Source organism: Saprolegnia diclina (genome assembly GCF_000281045.1).
Source record: "Saprolegnia diclina VS20 unplaced genomic scaffold supercont1.27, whole genome shotgun sequence".
Lineage (NCBI taxonomy): Eukaryota > Oomycota > Saprolegniomycetes > Saprolegniales > Saprolegniaceae > Saprolegnia > Saprolegnia diclina.
The window spans coordinates 362,250-376,608 of NW_008246094.1; the positions used below are offsets into that span (position 1 = coordinate 362,250).

Below are 14,359 nucleotides of genomic sequence, written 5' to 3' on the forward strand. Positions count from 1 at the left end.
AGCGCCATAGAACCATCATTAGACTGTCTGGCCATACTTGTGGCGCCGCATCCTCCAGCTTCGCCCAATTTTTAGCGTCACCATCATCACAAAACAATGCTATGCAGAGTTTCTTTTCGGATCCAGCTTCCAGATTGGTTCTTGTCGCCACTCGCATCTCGTCCTACAAAGTCACTCATCCAATGTTCCAGGTGCCCCCGGTACAATTATACCGAACGACGAGGTCGTTGAACCAAGCTTGCACGACCTCCTCCCGACCGAATCTGGCGCATCAACGCGCCTTGGCATGCGTAATGGCGCGTTGAAGCAACTTGGAATCCAAGATCCACACCCTAGATTCATGCATCAATTGACTGTCCGTGACGTGGGAAATGGCAATTCCCACGGATTTCCGACGCACGTCATGCCGTGCATGCTGCTGGAGGGCGCTGTGGGAAAGGCGGTGTGGATTTCCCACACTGGGATGAATCTACGGATATCCTTATCCGGATTCAGAAGATTCTTTTTCTTATTTTGCGTTGTGGTTTTTTAATCATTACACAGGGAGTTTGTATGAAAACGCCATTGCGAAAAAGAACGCACTCGCAACGCGGATCTTTGGTCGCCAGTGAAACGGCCTTTCGCAGAACGCATGCTGATTGGTCCAACCCCGTCGGGTTCTTTTTTTGGGCCACGTTTTTGGATTCAATGCCGATAGCATTTGAATCTTCACCCACCATTGGACGATGGCTGTAGAAATCATTTTGGCCAATCACAGGCGCTGTAACAATTGTGATTCGATACACTATAAGAAACTATAGTAAGGAATCTGGCAGGCGGGGCCGTTGGTTCTGATGCGCGGGCTTTCTGATATTTTTTTGCCCGAGGCTTTGTATTTTAAAGTGCTAATATTCGAGAGAATAAAACAGAATCCTCGGTCATATATTGCGCACTAGGAATGTTTATACTAAATACAAGTGTATTTGGTGGCCTATTTCGATTCAGACAATTAATTTGCATCTTGGCGGCGACGAGATTCACGGACTTTTCGATAAAAGTATTGGTGACGTCGAATAATAATAACCCATTTTCGTGACCACCGTGCAGGTTGACACCATAAGCGATTTTGCTCTTATCACCTCAACACCTCACAGCAACATGATGCTTGCGATGCAACCTACGATGCCAACGACAATGCGGCCATCGAGCTTGGACGAGATCAGCATGGGCATGAGCATGAACATCAACATGCCCGCCAACCTCTCGGTGCCGATGCAGATGGAAGCCTGCAAGCGCGGGTGGGTCGCTCCGTTCCTGCTGCACCTTCACCAGATGCTCCGCCGCGAGTCGCCCCAGATCATCCGCTGGACGCTGGACGGCAAGGCGTTCGAGATCCTCGACAAGGCCACGATGACCGAGAAGATTCTGCCCAAGTACTTCCGCAACAAGAACTTTGCCAGCTTCCAGCGTCAACTCAACTACTTTGGCTTCCGCAAGTGGTCCAAGTCGCGCGCGATGCACTCGACGTACTCGCGCGAGCACTTCACGCGCGACAACTTTGACGAGCTCGTGTACGTCAAGCGCCAGAGCAAGAGCAGCAAGAAGGCCAAGGACGAGAGCTCGACCGACAAGAGCGATATGGACATGGAGAGCGACACCTCGTCGCCGGTCGTGATGGCGCTGCCGTCGCCGGTCATCCCGGCCGCGCCGCTGAGCCCGTCGATTGGCTCGCTCTCGCCGCACTCGGTGTCTTTTGTCCTCTCGAACGACGACGACTTGCCGGCCGCCAAGCCGTTCAACACGCACTTCAGCGTGCCGGCGCTTTCGGAGATGCGCCAGACGTCGCCGCTCCACCACATTCGCCTGCCGTCGCTGCACCAGATGGTGCCGTCGATGGCGACCTCGTGGAGCCCGTCAAGCTCGCCCAAGACGGATTCGTCGTGCGCCTCGCCCCAGCCAGTCAAGGTCGACTACAACACGAAGGAGCTCTCTGGCCTCTCGGCCGCGCGCTTCATCCGCGGTCTCTACGACATGATCTCGTCCGACAACGGCGAGCGCATTTGCTGGAGCGACGACGGCGCCTCGTTTACGGTCGTCAACTCGTCCAAGCTCGCTTGGGAAGCATTGCCGCAGTACTTCAAGCACAACAAGTATCGCAGCTTCCAGCAGCAGCTCAACATGTACGGCTTCTCCAAGGCCTCCAAGGCCCGCGCTTCGTCGTGCGTGTACAGCCACCCGCTCTTCCGCCGCGGCCACTTTACCGATCTCTGCCGCATCGCGCGCAAGACCAGCATGGCCTAAGCGAACGGCCCATCTTATTTATCCCTGCCGTTCAGTAGTTTCCTGTATATAGACTGTCCTTTGTTAACTTATTTGATATAATTGCACCTTTTGTGTGATCAACAACTAGCTCTTGCCTGGAAGGACATGACAAGTTGTGCTCCTCTGGTGCTTCTCGTACACGGCCTCGTCGCGTGGAGTATCCCAGTTGCGCCACTGTGCCGAGCCCCATGAAGCGGACCGTCACCTGATGGCTCGTCGTCGAGTAGCTATCATCCGTCCAACTCTGCGCTTCAAGGGCAGCCACCACAGAGCGCATCAATAGGCTGCTACAGAAGCACTACGAGAGACCCTTGGTCGAGACGCAGGAATGCGCCATACAATAACCAAGATACATTTTAGAAGCTGTGAGCGGGCGCGGGTCGGACGCATATTTTCCGGCCACATTACGTCCACGTTGTACACGTGGAGATTCTACACGATGATGGAATCTTGGTCTTGGTCGGGCGCTAATTCCACGCAACTCGCTCGCCAAGTCCTCAACGCACAGGATTAGAGCGTACACGTGAGCTCGAGCGCGAGGCTTCAAGCTGTCGTAATACCGTGACTGCCGCGGCGCACGCGTTGCAAATTGGTGCCGCCGGCTCGTCAACGCCACCCGCGCGCGGCCCGTCGAGCCCATACAAACACCAAGGTAATCTTGGCCCGCGTCACGCGAGCTGGGCGTGTCAACTGCATACATGATCCCGTGCTGACGCTGACGACAACGCGACCCCAATAGCGGTAGCTCCAGTCGCAGACGTGCCGGCACACTGTGGCTTCCGACACTAGCCGGACGGTCAGTGTCTATGGTTTACTAAGTAAGGAAGAAACCAAGCCGCACAGAGGCACGTGCAAGCTACGATGGCGTCGACCATGCGACAGCGGTTGAAGGTGGCGCGGCCACGCTGACGCACGCGACGGCGCGTTCTTTGGCCCTTTGATTACAAGATATAGCTATACGTACTAGGTAGGACGAGGTATTTGTCGCTTGTGTCGGCCGACTGCGTGGCGCGTCTGTGGCGCGCGGTGATAGACGGTGCAGGAGAACATATGCATTTTCATGCCTCAGCACTGTTGGCAATGGGGTGTGGCGGCCCGTCCGGATACGCGTGGCGTGAATTGACTTGTTGGGATTTTGCTTTCGCCGACGGACGAGCATGGGCAACGAAGCGTCGCAGATGGGGGGCAACGCGCTCGACATGTCGTCCCGGAACCTCAGCAGCACCTGCCTCGCAGGCATGGACGAGCCTGGCGCCGGCCTCCGCTCGGCGCCCTTCCTCTCGGAGACGAGCTACGACGCGAGCCGCGCCGAGAACCTCGAGTCGCTCGACCTCCAGAGCGGCTTTGAGTGGGAAGGCTTCGTCTCCAAGAAGGGCCATCTCGTGCGCAACTGGAAGCTGCGCTACTTCACGCTCGAGTCGAATCTGCTCTCGTACTATGAGAGCAAGGAGGACGCGCGGAAGCGGCGCCACCTCAAGGGCCGCGTGCACCTCACACGCGTCCATATCATCGAGGGCAAGAGCGCACATGGCTACGACTTTACCTTCGACACACAAGAAGGCAAGCCATTCCACGTCTCGACAACGACCGAGCTCGACCAAATCGCGTGGGTCAAGGTCATGCAGGTACGGCGACGACATGACAACGATAGCGTCATGGTCTATCGCAGGCGGGCATCGACTGGTTCAACCTCAACAACGCTGGCCAGTCCATCTACGGCAGCTCGCTTCTCTCCAAGACGCCGTTTTGCAACGCCGAGACGCTCTACTCGCTCTACCGGCGCGTGCTCTCGAACGAACCGAACCTCGTCGACGAGTTCCTCGCCTTCTTCAACAAAGGTACGTGATATCTCCCCGCGCTTTGCTCATGCGGCGCAGACCTCGTCTTCTCGTCCTACTACCCGCGCAAGTTTCCCTTCCACGGCGACTTTTTCGGGCGCGAAGGCATCCTCTTCTTCCTCAGCACGTTCCGCGAGAGCATGGATATCCTCGAATTCACCATCAGCGACGTGACGATGGAGCGCGACGGCAAGGTCGCGACCATTAAAGGCCACGAGAAGCTCCGGTCCAAGCAGAACGGCGCCGACGTCGTCCAGCCGTGGGTCCACCGCATCCGGTTTGGTCCGTACGGCAAGATCATTCGGCTCAAGATTGAGATCGACACGAAGATGGCCAAAGGCAACTGGAACGCGCTGGGCATGCAGACCATCTACCCGGAAGAGGTCATTGCCGCCATGCGCTCGACGCGCGCGCTCTCGATCTCGCTCCAGGATTTCACAGTCTACAACGTCATTGGGAAGGGCGGCTTTGGCACGGTCGTGAGCGCGGTCAAGAAGAGCGACGGGCAAATCTACGCGCTCAAGATCCTCGAGAAGGGCAAAATGACCAAGTACGACATTGAGTCGTCGTTCACCGAGATGCGCGTCGCCCAAAACATCCACCATCCGTTCATTGCCGGCCTCCGCATCGCGTTCCAGTCGCAGACCAAGCTCTTCCTCGGCATGCACTACTACAACGGCGGCGACCTCTTCCACCACATGTCGAAAGGCTCGAGTTCGCGCATCTCAGCCGCGCGCGCCAAGTTTTACACGGCCGAGCTCGTCCTCGGTATCCACCACTTGCACCAGCACGACATTCTCTACCGGTCCGACGACGATGAACTCTCGTAGGCTCAAGCTTTCTGTATGTAGAGACATCAAGCCCGAGAACGTCATGATCGACGCCGACGGCCACATTGCGCTCGTGGACTTTGGCCTCGCCAAGCTGCACGTGTCGGAGTTTAAGGGCGCCAAGACGATGGCGGGCTCGCCGCAGTACACGGCGCCCGAGCTGCTCTTGCCAAAAGCGAAGCGGTCGTACGGCAAGGCGGCCGACTGGTGGAGTCTCGGCATCCTCCTTTACGAGATGAGCATTGGCAAGTCGCCGTTCTTCGACAGCAACATTGAAAAGATGTACCAGAAGATCCAGAACGACCCGGTCATGTTCCCGCCGACGCCCGAGACGTCGCGCGAGCTCCAGGACTTGCTCCTCGGCCTCCTTCGGAAGGACCCGCACCAGCGTTACGGCAGCGCGATCTCGGACATTCTCCAGCACCCGTACTTTGCCGACATCAACTGGGACAAGTTGCTCCAGAAGAAGATTGAGGCGCCGTGGAAGCCCCACCTCGTACGCTGCCCGCCCTTGTTGCCACGGAAACTAAGGACCTCTGGTGTAGACGTCGACGCTGGACGTCAAGTATGTCGACTCGGAGTTTACCGAGCTCGACGTCTCGGAAGAGGTCATGTCGCCGACGGACAAGGCGTCCAAGAACATTCTCTTTGACAAGTTCGAGAGGATATTCGTGCCGCGCAGCCAACGCAAGACGCCGGCGCCGGCGCAGGACCCGACGTTCAAGGACTTTACGTACTTTTGCGAGGACCCAAACGCCCTCGTGGCCGTCGAGTCGCTCGTCGACGAGCTCCACACAAAGGACACGGTCGCGAGCCGGCGCGGCGCCGACGCGATCGTGAGCGCCGACGGTCTTGACGACGGCAACGGCACGCCGCTCTCGTCCTTTATCGCGAACGACCGCCCGGACCTCGGCGCGTCGCCCGACATTTACCCGATGGACCCGCATCTGAACCCGCCGTACAACTCGACGATGCCGGGCACGTCGAGCTCGCGGCGCCTCGAGGAATTTCGACACCAGAGCAATAGCAGCAATGGAGCGTCGAATGGGTTGGGCACCCCACCCAAGCCCATGGACCGGCTGCCGCCGCGCGCAACGTCGGTACCGCTCCTCCCGCCCAAGCCGACGCAGCGCGCGTCGGACGTCAAGAAGCACGAGGACGCGGCCGACGTTGAGATCTTTCGAAGGGCGCCAGTGACGCCATCGTCGTCATCGGCAGCGCCGAATGCGAATGCGAGTTTGACACCGGCCGCGACGCCCGTCTTTTTCCGCAACTCGTTTCGCCACTCGTTCCGGTCCGACCCATCGGCGTAAGACGCAAGCGCGTCCTCCACTTCGACTACTACTTGTCTGCGATATACTACAACTTACTACACACCACATCTGATACTACTCGGCCTTGACAACTACGCTGGATAGTCTAGATGTAAACTAGAATTATATGCATGGGGTTAAAACTCGTCAAAGCCGTCGAAAGGCGACGGCGACGGGCGCGAAAGGAGATCGGAAATCCCATTGTAGAGCATGCCGAGACCGCCGCTCGAGTAGAGACGGCCAAGGGCCCAGAGCAAGACGACGTAGAGCACAGGCTTCATCGCTTGGCTGCTCTGGCTTGAGTCCTGCGACTCGGTTTGAGATGGAGACGGCGCCCGGCAGAGCTTGGTCGCAAGTACATTGCGCGCTGTCGCCTACACCAGCAGGGTCAGCGAGAGACGCGACTGCATTCGCGGTACGAGGCGCTCGGCGGCATCAAGGGCGACGACGCCTTCGGCGCGCAAGAGCGTCGAGATCTCGTCGTCTGAGAGCGTCGGGAGGATCTCGTCGGCTTCGAGCAGCGCAGTGTCAAACGCCGAGAGCTGAGCTAGAGGCATGTCGTCCTATCGCTGCTTTACCAGGATATGACTCCACCTCGGGGTCGGGGCTTCTTCGACGCAGCCGGTGTCGTGCCGTTGGCCAAGTGCTCGGACTGGAGGTCCGCGAGCATCTTTTGCACGCGCACGTCGGTCAGGTCAATGCTACATACACGCACGATAGGCTGCCACGTCATGGCTCCTCGACCGCTCGCACCCGTTGGCGTGGCCGTCGGCAATCATGTCGGGCGTCGGGTTGTAAAAGTCGACGGGCGCTGGGGCCCGTGTCGCCGCGGCCTTGGCTTCATCGATCTTGGCTTGCAGCTCCCGCGCGCTCTCGAGCTCGCCCTTGGCCTCGTACATGCGCACGACCGCGTTCGCGTCGGCAAGCTACACGACATATTGCTGCACTGAACCGGACCACATCGCGTCTTGTTGCACCTCTTGCTCCATTTGCTTGCGCCGCGCGTCGGCCGCGTCCACGGGCTCATCGGGCGTGTCGACGACGACGCCACGATCAAACATGCCCTGGAACGTCGCCTTGTCGAGCTGCTTTTGCTTGATCGAGTCGTCGCGGAGTTGGCGGTAGAGCTTCCTATGCGTCGTGTCGGTGCACTTATCGTCTTGCAGAACGTACCGAATCTCGACGCTCGTCGGGTCCAGTTTGCACGCAGTGTCGAGATCGCGGAGCGCCTTTTCAAACTCGACGGCGCCCGACGACAAGGGCGTGATGAGCGCTTGGGCGCGGCTACTCGCGCTCATGTAGAGACCGTGGAGATGGCGATCGCACACCGGTAGAAGGCCTTGGCGCAAGTGCTGTCGAGCGCAATGGCATCGTCGCAGGCAACGATCGCGACGGGAAATTCCTTTAGGCGCATTTTGCAGACTACGTATGTGTGAAGGCACTATGCAAAATATGACGCGGACCGCTAATGTTGAGGTACAGCGACGCTTGGAGCGACGTGAGCTCGATCGCGTCGGCGGCCGACTCGGGCGTGTACATGACGACGCGGATGTCGTCGTCGTGGATGCCCTTCTTCTTCCAGTTCACGTCGGCGTTCTCGCAGTACTTGAAGATCGAGAGCGCCATTTCGTACTGCGCGACCGCTTCTTCGTACTGCTGGTCGGCGAAGAAGGCGTTGCCTTTCTGCTTGATCTCGAGCGCGGCTGCTTTTCGGGCCCCGAACGGCTGCGTCCGAAGCGTCACAATGGGCTCCGACATGAACATCGAGTGCTGAAAGTAGGTCGGCCACGCGTCCCAGACGGGTCGCAGCTGCGCTTGCTGCGCACCCTTGAGCTTGACTGCCTCGGCCATGAGGTTGCCGAACGGCGAGTCCTTTCCCATCATCGTGGCGGCGGGCGTGTGGAAGTGAAGCGTCGCGAAAAAGATCCGCATCCGCCGTCGCCCATTGGTTCGAAATGTGGCCAATCCTAGATCGTTTCGAACGCTCTCGAATGCAATGTTTTTGGCCAATCCAGCGTCAGAATCATGAAATTGGTGACCCAGGCATGGCTGTGATGGACAGACGATGCCACGCGCAATGCTAGTCCTTGGCGACCGTCCATTTCGCATGCAGTAATGTCAGTCCAATTTTGGGCCTGCCTTGCCGGAATATTGACCACAATGCCCTAATATTCCCGTAATTTTTGGACCCAGAGACCAAGAACCGGTAGACGGGCCACACCTGATTGCGATCGACTTTGAACTGCGCATACAGGTGCAGGTCAAGCGGCAAGACTCGGACTCATGCATGGCACAAAGAGAACGCTTCGAAGCGATTCGACGAGGCGCCACCTCGGGGTGTCGGACTTGCCGGACACACGCCAGGCTTGGCCGCGCACCAGCTGCGACATCGAGGAGGGCGGCTGCAAGAAGAGCAAGAAGGCTCCTGCCGCCATTCAGGGTGGCAAGAAGGCCACGTCTGCACCGCCATTTTCTCCGTCGCTTCGACATCAACATTGATGAACCTGTCCATGCGACCGAGACAGCATGTAATGCAAATAGCAGACGCGAGCCAGCGAGATGGGCACCGAGACGTGCAGTAGAAAAAAGAAGAAATAAGTTATTAGATGTCTTTGCCACGAATGTACCACGTGGCTTTGGGGGCATGGAGCACGTGGGCGGCTGACCCGTTGGTTGCGAGGAGGTTTTGCATCACGCTGTCCTGGAGCGCGCGGTGCTCGTTGGTCATGACAACGTCGATCTTGGGGTTGTCGACGGTCGAGCGCAGACGCCCTTTCTTCGTCCGCGTCACGATCGGGTGCAGGCGACCCATCGGGTCCTCGAGTGCCCAGCGATCGTGGGACATGAGGTCGACTTGGGCGAGGCGAAAGCTGCCGTGGACCACTCGCGACCGGATGCGTCGCTCGACCATCGACGTGGACGCTTCTTCGTGGACGCCGCCCTCGTAGAGCGAGTTGCGGCGCGTCTCACGCTGGCGTCGCCGCCGCTCGAGGATTTCATCGCGCGAGTAGAGGCTCGACTGCGGCGTCGTGCTGGCCGCGCGGCGGTTCGCAGCCACAAAGAGCTTTTGCAGCATAAGAAAGGTCTCGTCGTCGTCCTGGGGCTCGGGCTCGTCGTTCATATAGGGCGGTGGTGTACTCTCGTCGTGTGCGCTGGGCAGGTACCGCTCGGGCTTGTGCACCGCTAGTGGATAAACGTCGGTCATCGTCGTCGGCGGGCTTCGGGTGCTTTGTCGTTATGATGCGAACACCTGAGTCGGCCGCCCAAAACCGGATCCTTCCGGATGACGAAACCACTTGGCCCAACTTCAACTTTGCCCTCAACATTTTGGCGCTGCGGGTGCGGCGGAACCAATTGCGCATATTTGGAGCTTGGTCAGCGAGCGTTCGGTTCCAAGCACTTGGTTCTTCTGCCTCTCGCGTGCCGTCGACAGCGCTTCGGATGCGACTCGAGCGAACGCAAAAAACCAAATATCCCGTGGACACACCACACCGTGGGATAAGCTTCAGATTGCTCAGCACGCAATCGTGCCGGTCGTTGCTCGATTATTAAACATCTCGGGACACAGTTTCGTGCTGTGGACAATCGCATCGACGGCGCTGTCTATGTGTTGCAGTCCAAATTTGTGTACGGCCCAAGGACGATGAAGCAGTGCATGCGCTCCCGATGAAGAGAGGCTCACGCAGCCGAGCCGGCTTCTCGAGAGAGTAGCCTTTCGTCCGTTGCCAAACAGGATCGTGGCGGCTGCGCACGTCTGGTCCTGTGAATCAAGTGCGGGAAAAACGCACCGACATCTCGCGACGTGTGACGCGGATGTGCTGGCATTATTTGGCGGCCAAAAGAGCCAATCAGAGACACGTCCAGAGAACGAGGGCAGCTGGCAGGTTCGGCGCGCCTTCCTTGCACGATGTCGGAAGCTCGGGACAAAGCGCGTTTCCGGGCCATCGCATCATCCGAGAACAAGGCTGCATCGCTTGCAACTGGGACTGGGACGTGTCGTCTTTCCACTTGATTCCACTGGTGGTCTGGGCTGAGATGTAGCAGAGCCAGTAGACTACCGACTTGTATGAGGTTTCGCCCCAGCGCTGGGTGCACCATTGGGACGTTCGTCGACCGCAACCTCTTTGGTGTACGACGCGATACTGTCGCCACCTGCTTCTGCACAAGCCACACCAAAATGCATGACGAGTTTGCAGGGACTAGGACTTCCAGCGGTTCACAAATAAGCCTTATTTAGTAGTACTTGTACACACGGCTATGCCTGCAGTATACAGACTGCGAGAATGCTTAGTAGCATGGGTACGACGCTGGTATGGTACGACGACGCAAGGGCATTCGACGGCTGCGTCGTGGGTGCGTTCGACTTGGGGCTTGGGCCTGCCTGACTGCCCACTGTTGCGGTTGTTGGGGCGACCGTGGGCCGTGCCGTTGTGGGGGGTGGTGTCGTCGTCGGCGCTGGCGTCTGTCGGTCCTTGGAGGCTTGGGAGCAGTAGACCTTGGTGCCAAAGAGATCTTTGATCTGGCTGTTGAGGAGATCAATGCCTTTGGTCTGCAGGAATGAGCCCGCGGCGGTCTTGATGCCATCCTGCGCGGCCGTCGTCACGTCTTTGAGCTTGATCGCTTTGCCGGCAACGGTGACTTGCACCGTCATCGGCGGCGTAATCTGCGCGTCCGAAAACACGACGTTGCGCACAAACGGGTACGTTTCGTTGCAGGTGGCGGACGCGGTCATCGTGACCGTCTTGTCGTTGCCGCAGCAGTACTTGGTGTTGTCGAGCACCATCGCGCACGCGTTGAAGAGACAGCCCTCGACGCGGAGGCTCATGGGCAGCTCCTTGAAGTTGACAACGACGTTGAGCGCCAAAGCGCCTGCGTCGTCGAACGACATGGCAAGGCTCGTCAAGCTCATCGTGTTGATGCCCGAGATCCAGCGCGCAGTGACCTTGTACCAATCCGAAGACGTGTCTTCGTACAGATTGCCACCCGAGTCCATGCACGGTGTTGGCGGGCTCGCCGCGCCGCAGTTGCCAATGGTCGCGGGCAGTTGCGCAGCCGTGTAGTTGGCCAGAAGCGGCTTGTACGCATCCAGCAGCGTCGTTAGCACTTGCGGTAGCACGGGCGGTCCAAGGCCAAGGTCGGCGGGCGCGGCCAAAACAGCAGCGAGGCCGATAGCAGCAGCAAGCGGGCGCATGTCGGACGGAAGACGAGAAATGGCTCCACAGTGTCAAACAGCTATGGTGCGACATCTGCGTATGCCCGGGGTCCGCGAATTTTAGCTCCTGAGCACTAAAATCACGCACATTTACATGGGAATGCGGGAATCGAGCTCTATTGGAATAGATGGCGGGTTGCGTGTTTTGCAGGACCGTTATTTCAAGGTGTCTATGACTCGATACTCCGGGGCACCGTGTCCATTGCACTTGCAATTCAGCACACGATCTCACCTCGATTTTTTTAATGCATACCTAAATCTACATCCATGTATGGGGAATAAAATATTTCGAATTAATGCGACCGTGACCAAAGTTGCATCCATTTCAACTTTGTCACGATGCGACGAACGGCCATCGCCTGCCTCTTCAGCCTGGCAGCGCTCACGGACGCAGCCGCATTGCCGCCGATCCTGCCGCAAGCCCTCGGCGGCGCTATCGACGCCTTCAAGCCCGTCGTCGCAGCGTACGCAGCGAGCGCGCTCCCGGCGGCTATTGGCAACTGCTCGGCTGGCGCGCCCAAGCCGTGCGAGAACATTGGCGACTTGTACGCAACAACGACGAGCCTCTACAACTTGCGCGCGCGCTGGCTCGGCGGTCTCAACACGCTTAGCCTCGACGCGCTCAGCGTGACGTCGGACGTCAACGGCAGCATCACGGCCGCCGCGACCGTGACGTTTGCATCGTTGCCAATGAGCCTCCAAGTGGACGCATGTCTGCCTGGCGTCGGTTGCAACCCACTGCTTGACAACACGGACACGTGCTGCGGCGGCCCCAAGACGATTCAAGTGACCGCGGTCGCCACGTGCAACGAGACGTTTCCGTTTCTGCGCAACGTGACGCTGACGCGCGTCCAGATTGCGCCGGCGCTCGAGATCAAGTACAATGTGAGCGGCAAGTCCGTGACGCTCTTTGATGCGACGTCGCTTGTGCAGACGCAGATCGCGACGCAAGGCTCGGCGTTTCTCCAGGCCCAAGCCATGGGCCCGATCAACGACAAGATCAAGTCGTTCTTTGGCAGCACCATCTTTTGCACGCAAGAGTCGCAGCTGGCGTGGCTCGCAAAGAACCCGATCTCGAGCGGCAGCGGTGCAACGACCGCGCCGAAAACCACCAAGCCGTCGTCCAGTTCCGCGGCAAGTGCCCTGCGCTCGCCACTCGCTCTGCTCACAAGCCTTGCTGCTGTCGTCGTCGTACAGCTTAGTCCAGTGTAAAGTACTTCACTCGTAGTGCAAATCGCTTATACGTTATTGTGGGATTCAGTGAATACCAAGAGCAACGAAAGGTAGTCGATAAGCTCGAAAGGTATGAAAACACAAGATTCTATTGGAGGGTTGATTTATCTATCTATCGCCGGCGCGCAATCGTTGGTTCGACCTTGAGACCGAGGTTTGTAAGACCCATCATGTTGATCGTGCGCTTTTGGAGCCCGGGTGTCGTCTTGAGGCCCGTCGCCTTGGCGTACGCGTCACCGAGTGCAACCAAATCCGGCTTGGTGAGCTTCAAGCGCTTGAGGTTCGAAACGTAAAAGCCGAGGAAGGCCTGGTACGCCTGCGCCGCCTTGGTCTTGAGCTCGTCGTTGCTTTCGATCTTGCCAAGAACCTTGTCGATGGCTGTCTTGGTCGTTGTGCCGCGGGGCTGGAAGGCGACCGTGTTGAGCGGGAGATCGTTGAGCTCTTTGAGCAGGTTCTTCTCAAAGTCGCAGAGGATGAGTGCGCCCTCGCCTTGCTTACCGGCGCGGCCCGTGCGCCCGACACGGTGGATGTACTGCTCCCGGTCCGTCAAGCCGACTTGGATCACGAGCGAAACATCCGGGTAGTCGACACCGCGCGCCGAGACGTCGGACGAAAACATGATGAGCTTGTTCCCGGTACGGAATTGGTCGGCAGTCCTCGTCCGGAACGGCTGCGACTTGCGCGAGTGCATCTCGAGGATCGGGAATTTCGCAGCCTGGAAGATCGAGGCCATGTACCCCGCGGCGCGCGCGGTCGGGAAGAAGACGATGACCTTGAACGCGTTCGGGTGCGCGTGGATGTGGGCCTTGAGCGCAGCCTCGATTGCGTGCAAATGGTCTTCCATGCGGCAGATGGTCACGGTCTGCGGCACGTGCGCGTTCGTTTGGTCCGTCTCGGTGCCCACCGTGTCGATAAACTTGTGGTCCTTCTTGAGCGCAAGGCGCTGGATCGACTCGAGCGACGCCGGGAGCGTCGCCGAGAACAAGATTGTTTGGCGCTTCGAGGGCAGAAACTTGAGAATCGCTTCAATGTCGTTGCGGAAGCCCATGTCGAGAAGCCGGTCGGCTTCGTCCAAGATGAGCATCTTTGTCTTTTGGAGTTTTGCGACGATGTTGCCGTGGTCGTTCTTGAGCAAGTCCTGGAGCCGCCCGGGCGTCGCGACGAGGATATCGACGGGTGCCTTGAGCTTCTTGATATCGTGCTCGACGGATGTGCCACCGACAAAGCACTGCGTTTGGATCGTGTCATGGAACGTCGTGAGCTTCTTGGCTTCGGCGTCGATCTGCGAGGCAAGCTCGCGCGTCGGCGACAAGACAAGCGCCGAAATCGCGTTTGCTGGCCGCGGAGCCTTGGCGAGGACCTCTACCGTCGGCAAGAGAAAGGCCATTGTCTTACCCGAGCCCGTCTTGGACTTGGCGAGCACGTCATGGCCATCGAGAAGCACGGGCAGCGTTGCGTGCTGCACCTCGGTCATAGTGTCGTAGCCCATGACGTCAGTGATCGCCTTGAGCGACGGCGACGAGATCGGCAGCGACGCATACTTGATGTCGCTCGAGATGGACGCAAAGCTCGAGGCGGACCGGCGACCAAGCCACGTACTAGTACGGCGAAGTTGGTGGAGCATCATGTTGC

General features: G+C 58.5%; 7 protein-coding genes across 7 annotated transcripts; 3 read left to right on the forward strand and 4 right to left on the reverse strand.

The window, feature by feature from the left end:
- Positions 1-1,075: 1,075 nt before the first annotated feature.
- On the forward strand, positions 1,076-2,385 carry SDRG_08799 (hypothetical protein). The gene has a single exon (XM_008614696.1). It carries the CDS (start codon positions 1,138-1,140, stop codon positions 2,278-2,280), a length of 1,143 nt encoding a protein of 380 aa, XP_008612918.1. The 5' UTR covers positions 1,076-1,137; the 3' UTR covers positions 2,281-2,385.
- Positions 2,386-3,435: 1,050 nt separating this feature from the next.
- On the forward strand, positions 3,436-6,475 carry SDRG_08800 (AGC/AKT protein kinase). Its single transcript, XM_008614697.1, has 5 exons — positions 3,436-3,926; positions 3,971-4,139; positions 4,179-4,944; positions 4,991-5,465; positions 5,515-6,475. Exons 1-5 carry the CDS (start codon positions 3,459-3,461, stop codon positions 6,280-6,282), a joined length of 2,646 nt encoding a protein of 881 aa, XP_008612919.1. The 5' UTR covers positions 3,436-3,458; the 3' UTR covers positions 6,283-6,475.
- SDRG_08801 (hypothetical protein) lies at positions 6,368-8,500 on the reverse strand. Its single transcript, XM_008614698.1, has 8 exons — positions 7,746-8,500; positions 7,611-7,704; positions 7,456-7,566; positions 7,260-7,413; positions 7,036-7,208; positions 6,877-6,983; positions 6,702-6,829; positions 6,368-6,656 (listed from the first exon to the last, which is right to left on the reverse strand). Exons 1-8 carry the CDS (start codon positions 8,389-8,391, stop codon positions 6,420-6,422), a joined length of 1,650 nt encoding a protein of 549 aa, XP_008612920.1. The 5' UTR covers positions 8,392-8,500; the 3' UTR covers positions 6,368-6,419.
- Positions 8,501-8,856: 356 nt separating this feature from the next.
- On the reverse strand, positions 8,857-10,045 carry SDRG_08802 (hypothetical protein). Its single transcript, XM_008614699.1, has one exon. The coding sequence runs from the start codon at positions 9,485-9,487 to the stop codon at positions 8,885-8,887; it is 603 nt and encodes a 200-aa protein (XP_008612921.1). The 5' UTR covers positions 9,488-10,045; the 3' UTR covers positions 8,857-8,884.
- A 425-nt stretch (positions 10,046-10,470) lies between these two features.
- SDRG_08803 (hypothetical protein) lies at positions 10,471-11,504 on the reverse strand. Its single transcript, XM_008614700.1, has one exon. It carries the CDS (start codon positions 11,471-11,473, stop codon positions 10,538-10,540), a length of 936 nt encoding a protein of 311 aa, XP_008612922.1. The 5' UTR covers positions 11,474-11,504; the 3' UTR covers positions 10,471-10,537.
- Positions 11,505-11,752: 248 nt separating this feature from the next.
- Positions 11,753-12,824, forward strand: SDRG_08804 (hypothetical protein). Its single transcript, XM_008614701.1, has one exon. It carries the CDS (start codon positions 11,834-11,836, stop codon positions 12,704-12,706), a length of 873 nt encoding a protein of 290 aa, XP_008612923.1. The 5' UTR covers positions 11,753-11,833; the 3' UTR covers positions 12,707-12,824.
- SDRG_08805 (hypothetical protein) lies at positions 12,785-14,359 on the reverse strand. Its single transcript, XM_008614702.1, has one exon. The coding sequence runs from the start codon at positions 14,352-14,354 to the stop codon at positions 12,840-12,842; it is 1,515 nt and encodes a 504-aa protein (XP_008612924.1). The 5' UTR covers positions 14,355-14,359; the 3' UTR covers positions 12,785-12,839.

Coding starts and splice junctions, on each gene's coding strand:
- SDRG_08799 (XM_008614696.1), top strand. CDS start 1,138: ATGATGCTTGCGATGCAACCTACGATGCCAACGACAATGCGGCCATCG.
- SDRG_08800 (XM_008614697.1), top strand. CDS start 3,459: ATGGGCAACGAAGCGTCGCAGATGGGGGGCAACGCGCTCGACATGTCG. Junction 3,927..3,970: donor CGTGGGTCAAGGTCATGCAG/GTACGGCGACGA, acceptor GGTCTATCGCAG/GCGGGCATCGACTGGTTCAA. Junction 4,140..4,178: donor CCTCGCCTTCTTCAACAAAG/GTACGTGATATC, acceptor CATGCGGCGCAG/ACCTCGTCTTCTCGTCCTAC.
- SDRG_08801 (XM_008614698.1), bottom strand. CDS start 8,391: ATGCGAAATGGACGGTCGCCAAGGACTAGCATTGCGCGTGGCATCGTC. Junction 7,567..7,610: donor TGCGCCAAGGCCTTCTACCG/GTGTGCGATCGC, acceptor GAGCGCGAGTAG/CCGCGCCCAAGCGCTCATCA. Junction 7,209..7,259: donor GCAAGCAAATGGAGCAAGAG/GTGCAACAAGAC, acceptor TATGTCGTGTAG/CTTGCCGACGCGAACGCGGT.
- SDRG_08802 (XM_008614699.1), bottom strand. CDS start 9,487: ATGACCGACGTTTATCCACTAGCGGTGCACAAGCCCGAGCGGTACCTG.
- SDRG_08803 (XM_008614700.1), bottom strand. CDS start 11,473: ATGCGCCCGCTTGCTGCTGCTATCGGCCTCGCTGCTGTTTTGGCCGCG.
- SDRG_08804 (XM_008614701.1), top strand. CDS start 11,834: ATGCGACGAACGGCCATCGCCTGCCTCTTCAGCCTGGCAGCGCTCACG.
- SDRG_08805 (XM_008614702.1), bottom strand. CDS start 14,354: ATGATGCTCCACCAACTTCGCCGTACTAGTACGTGGCTTGGTCGCCGG.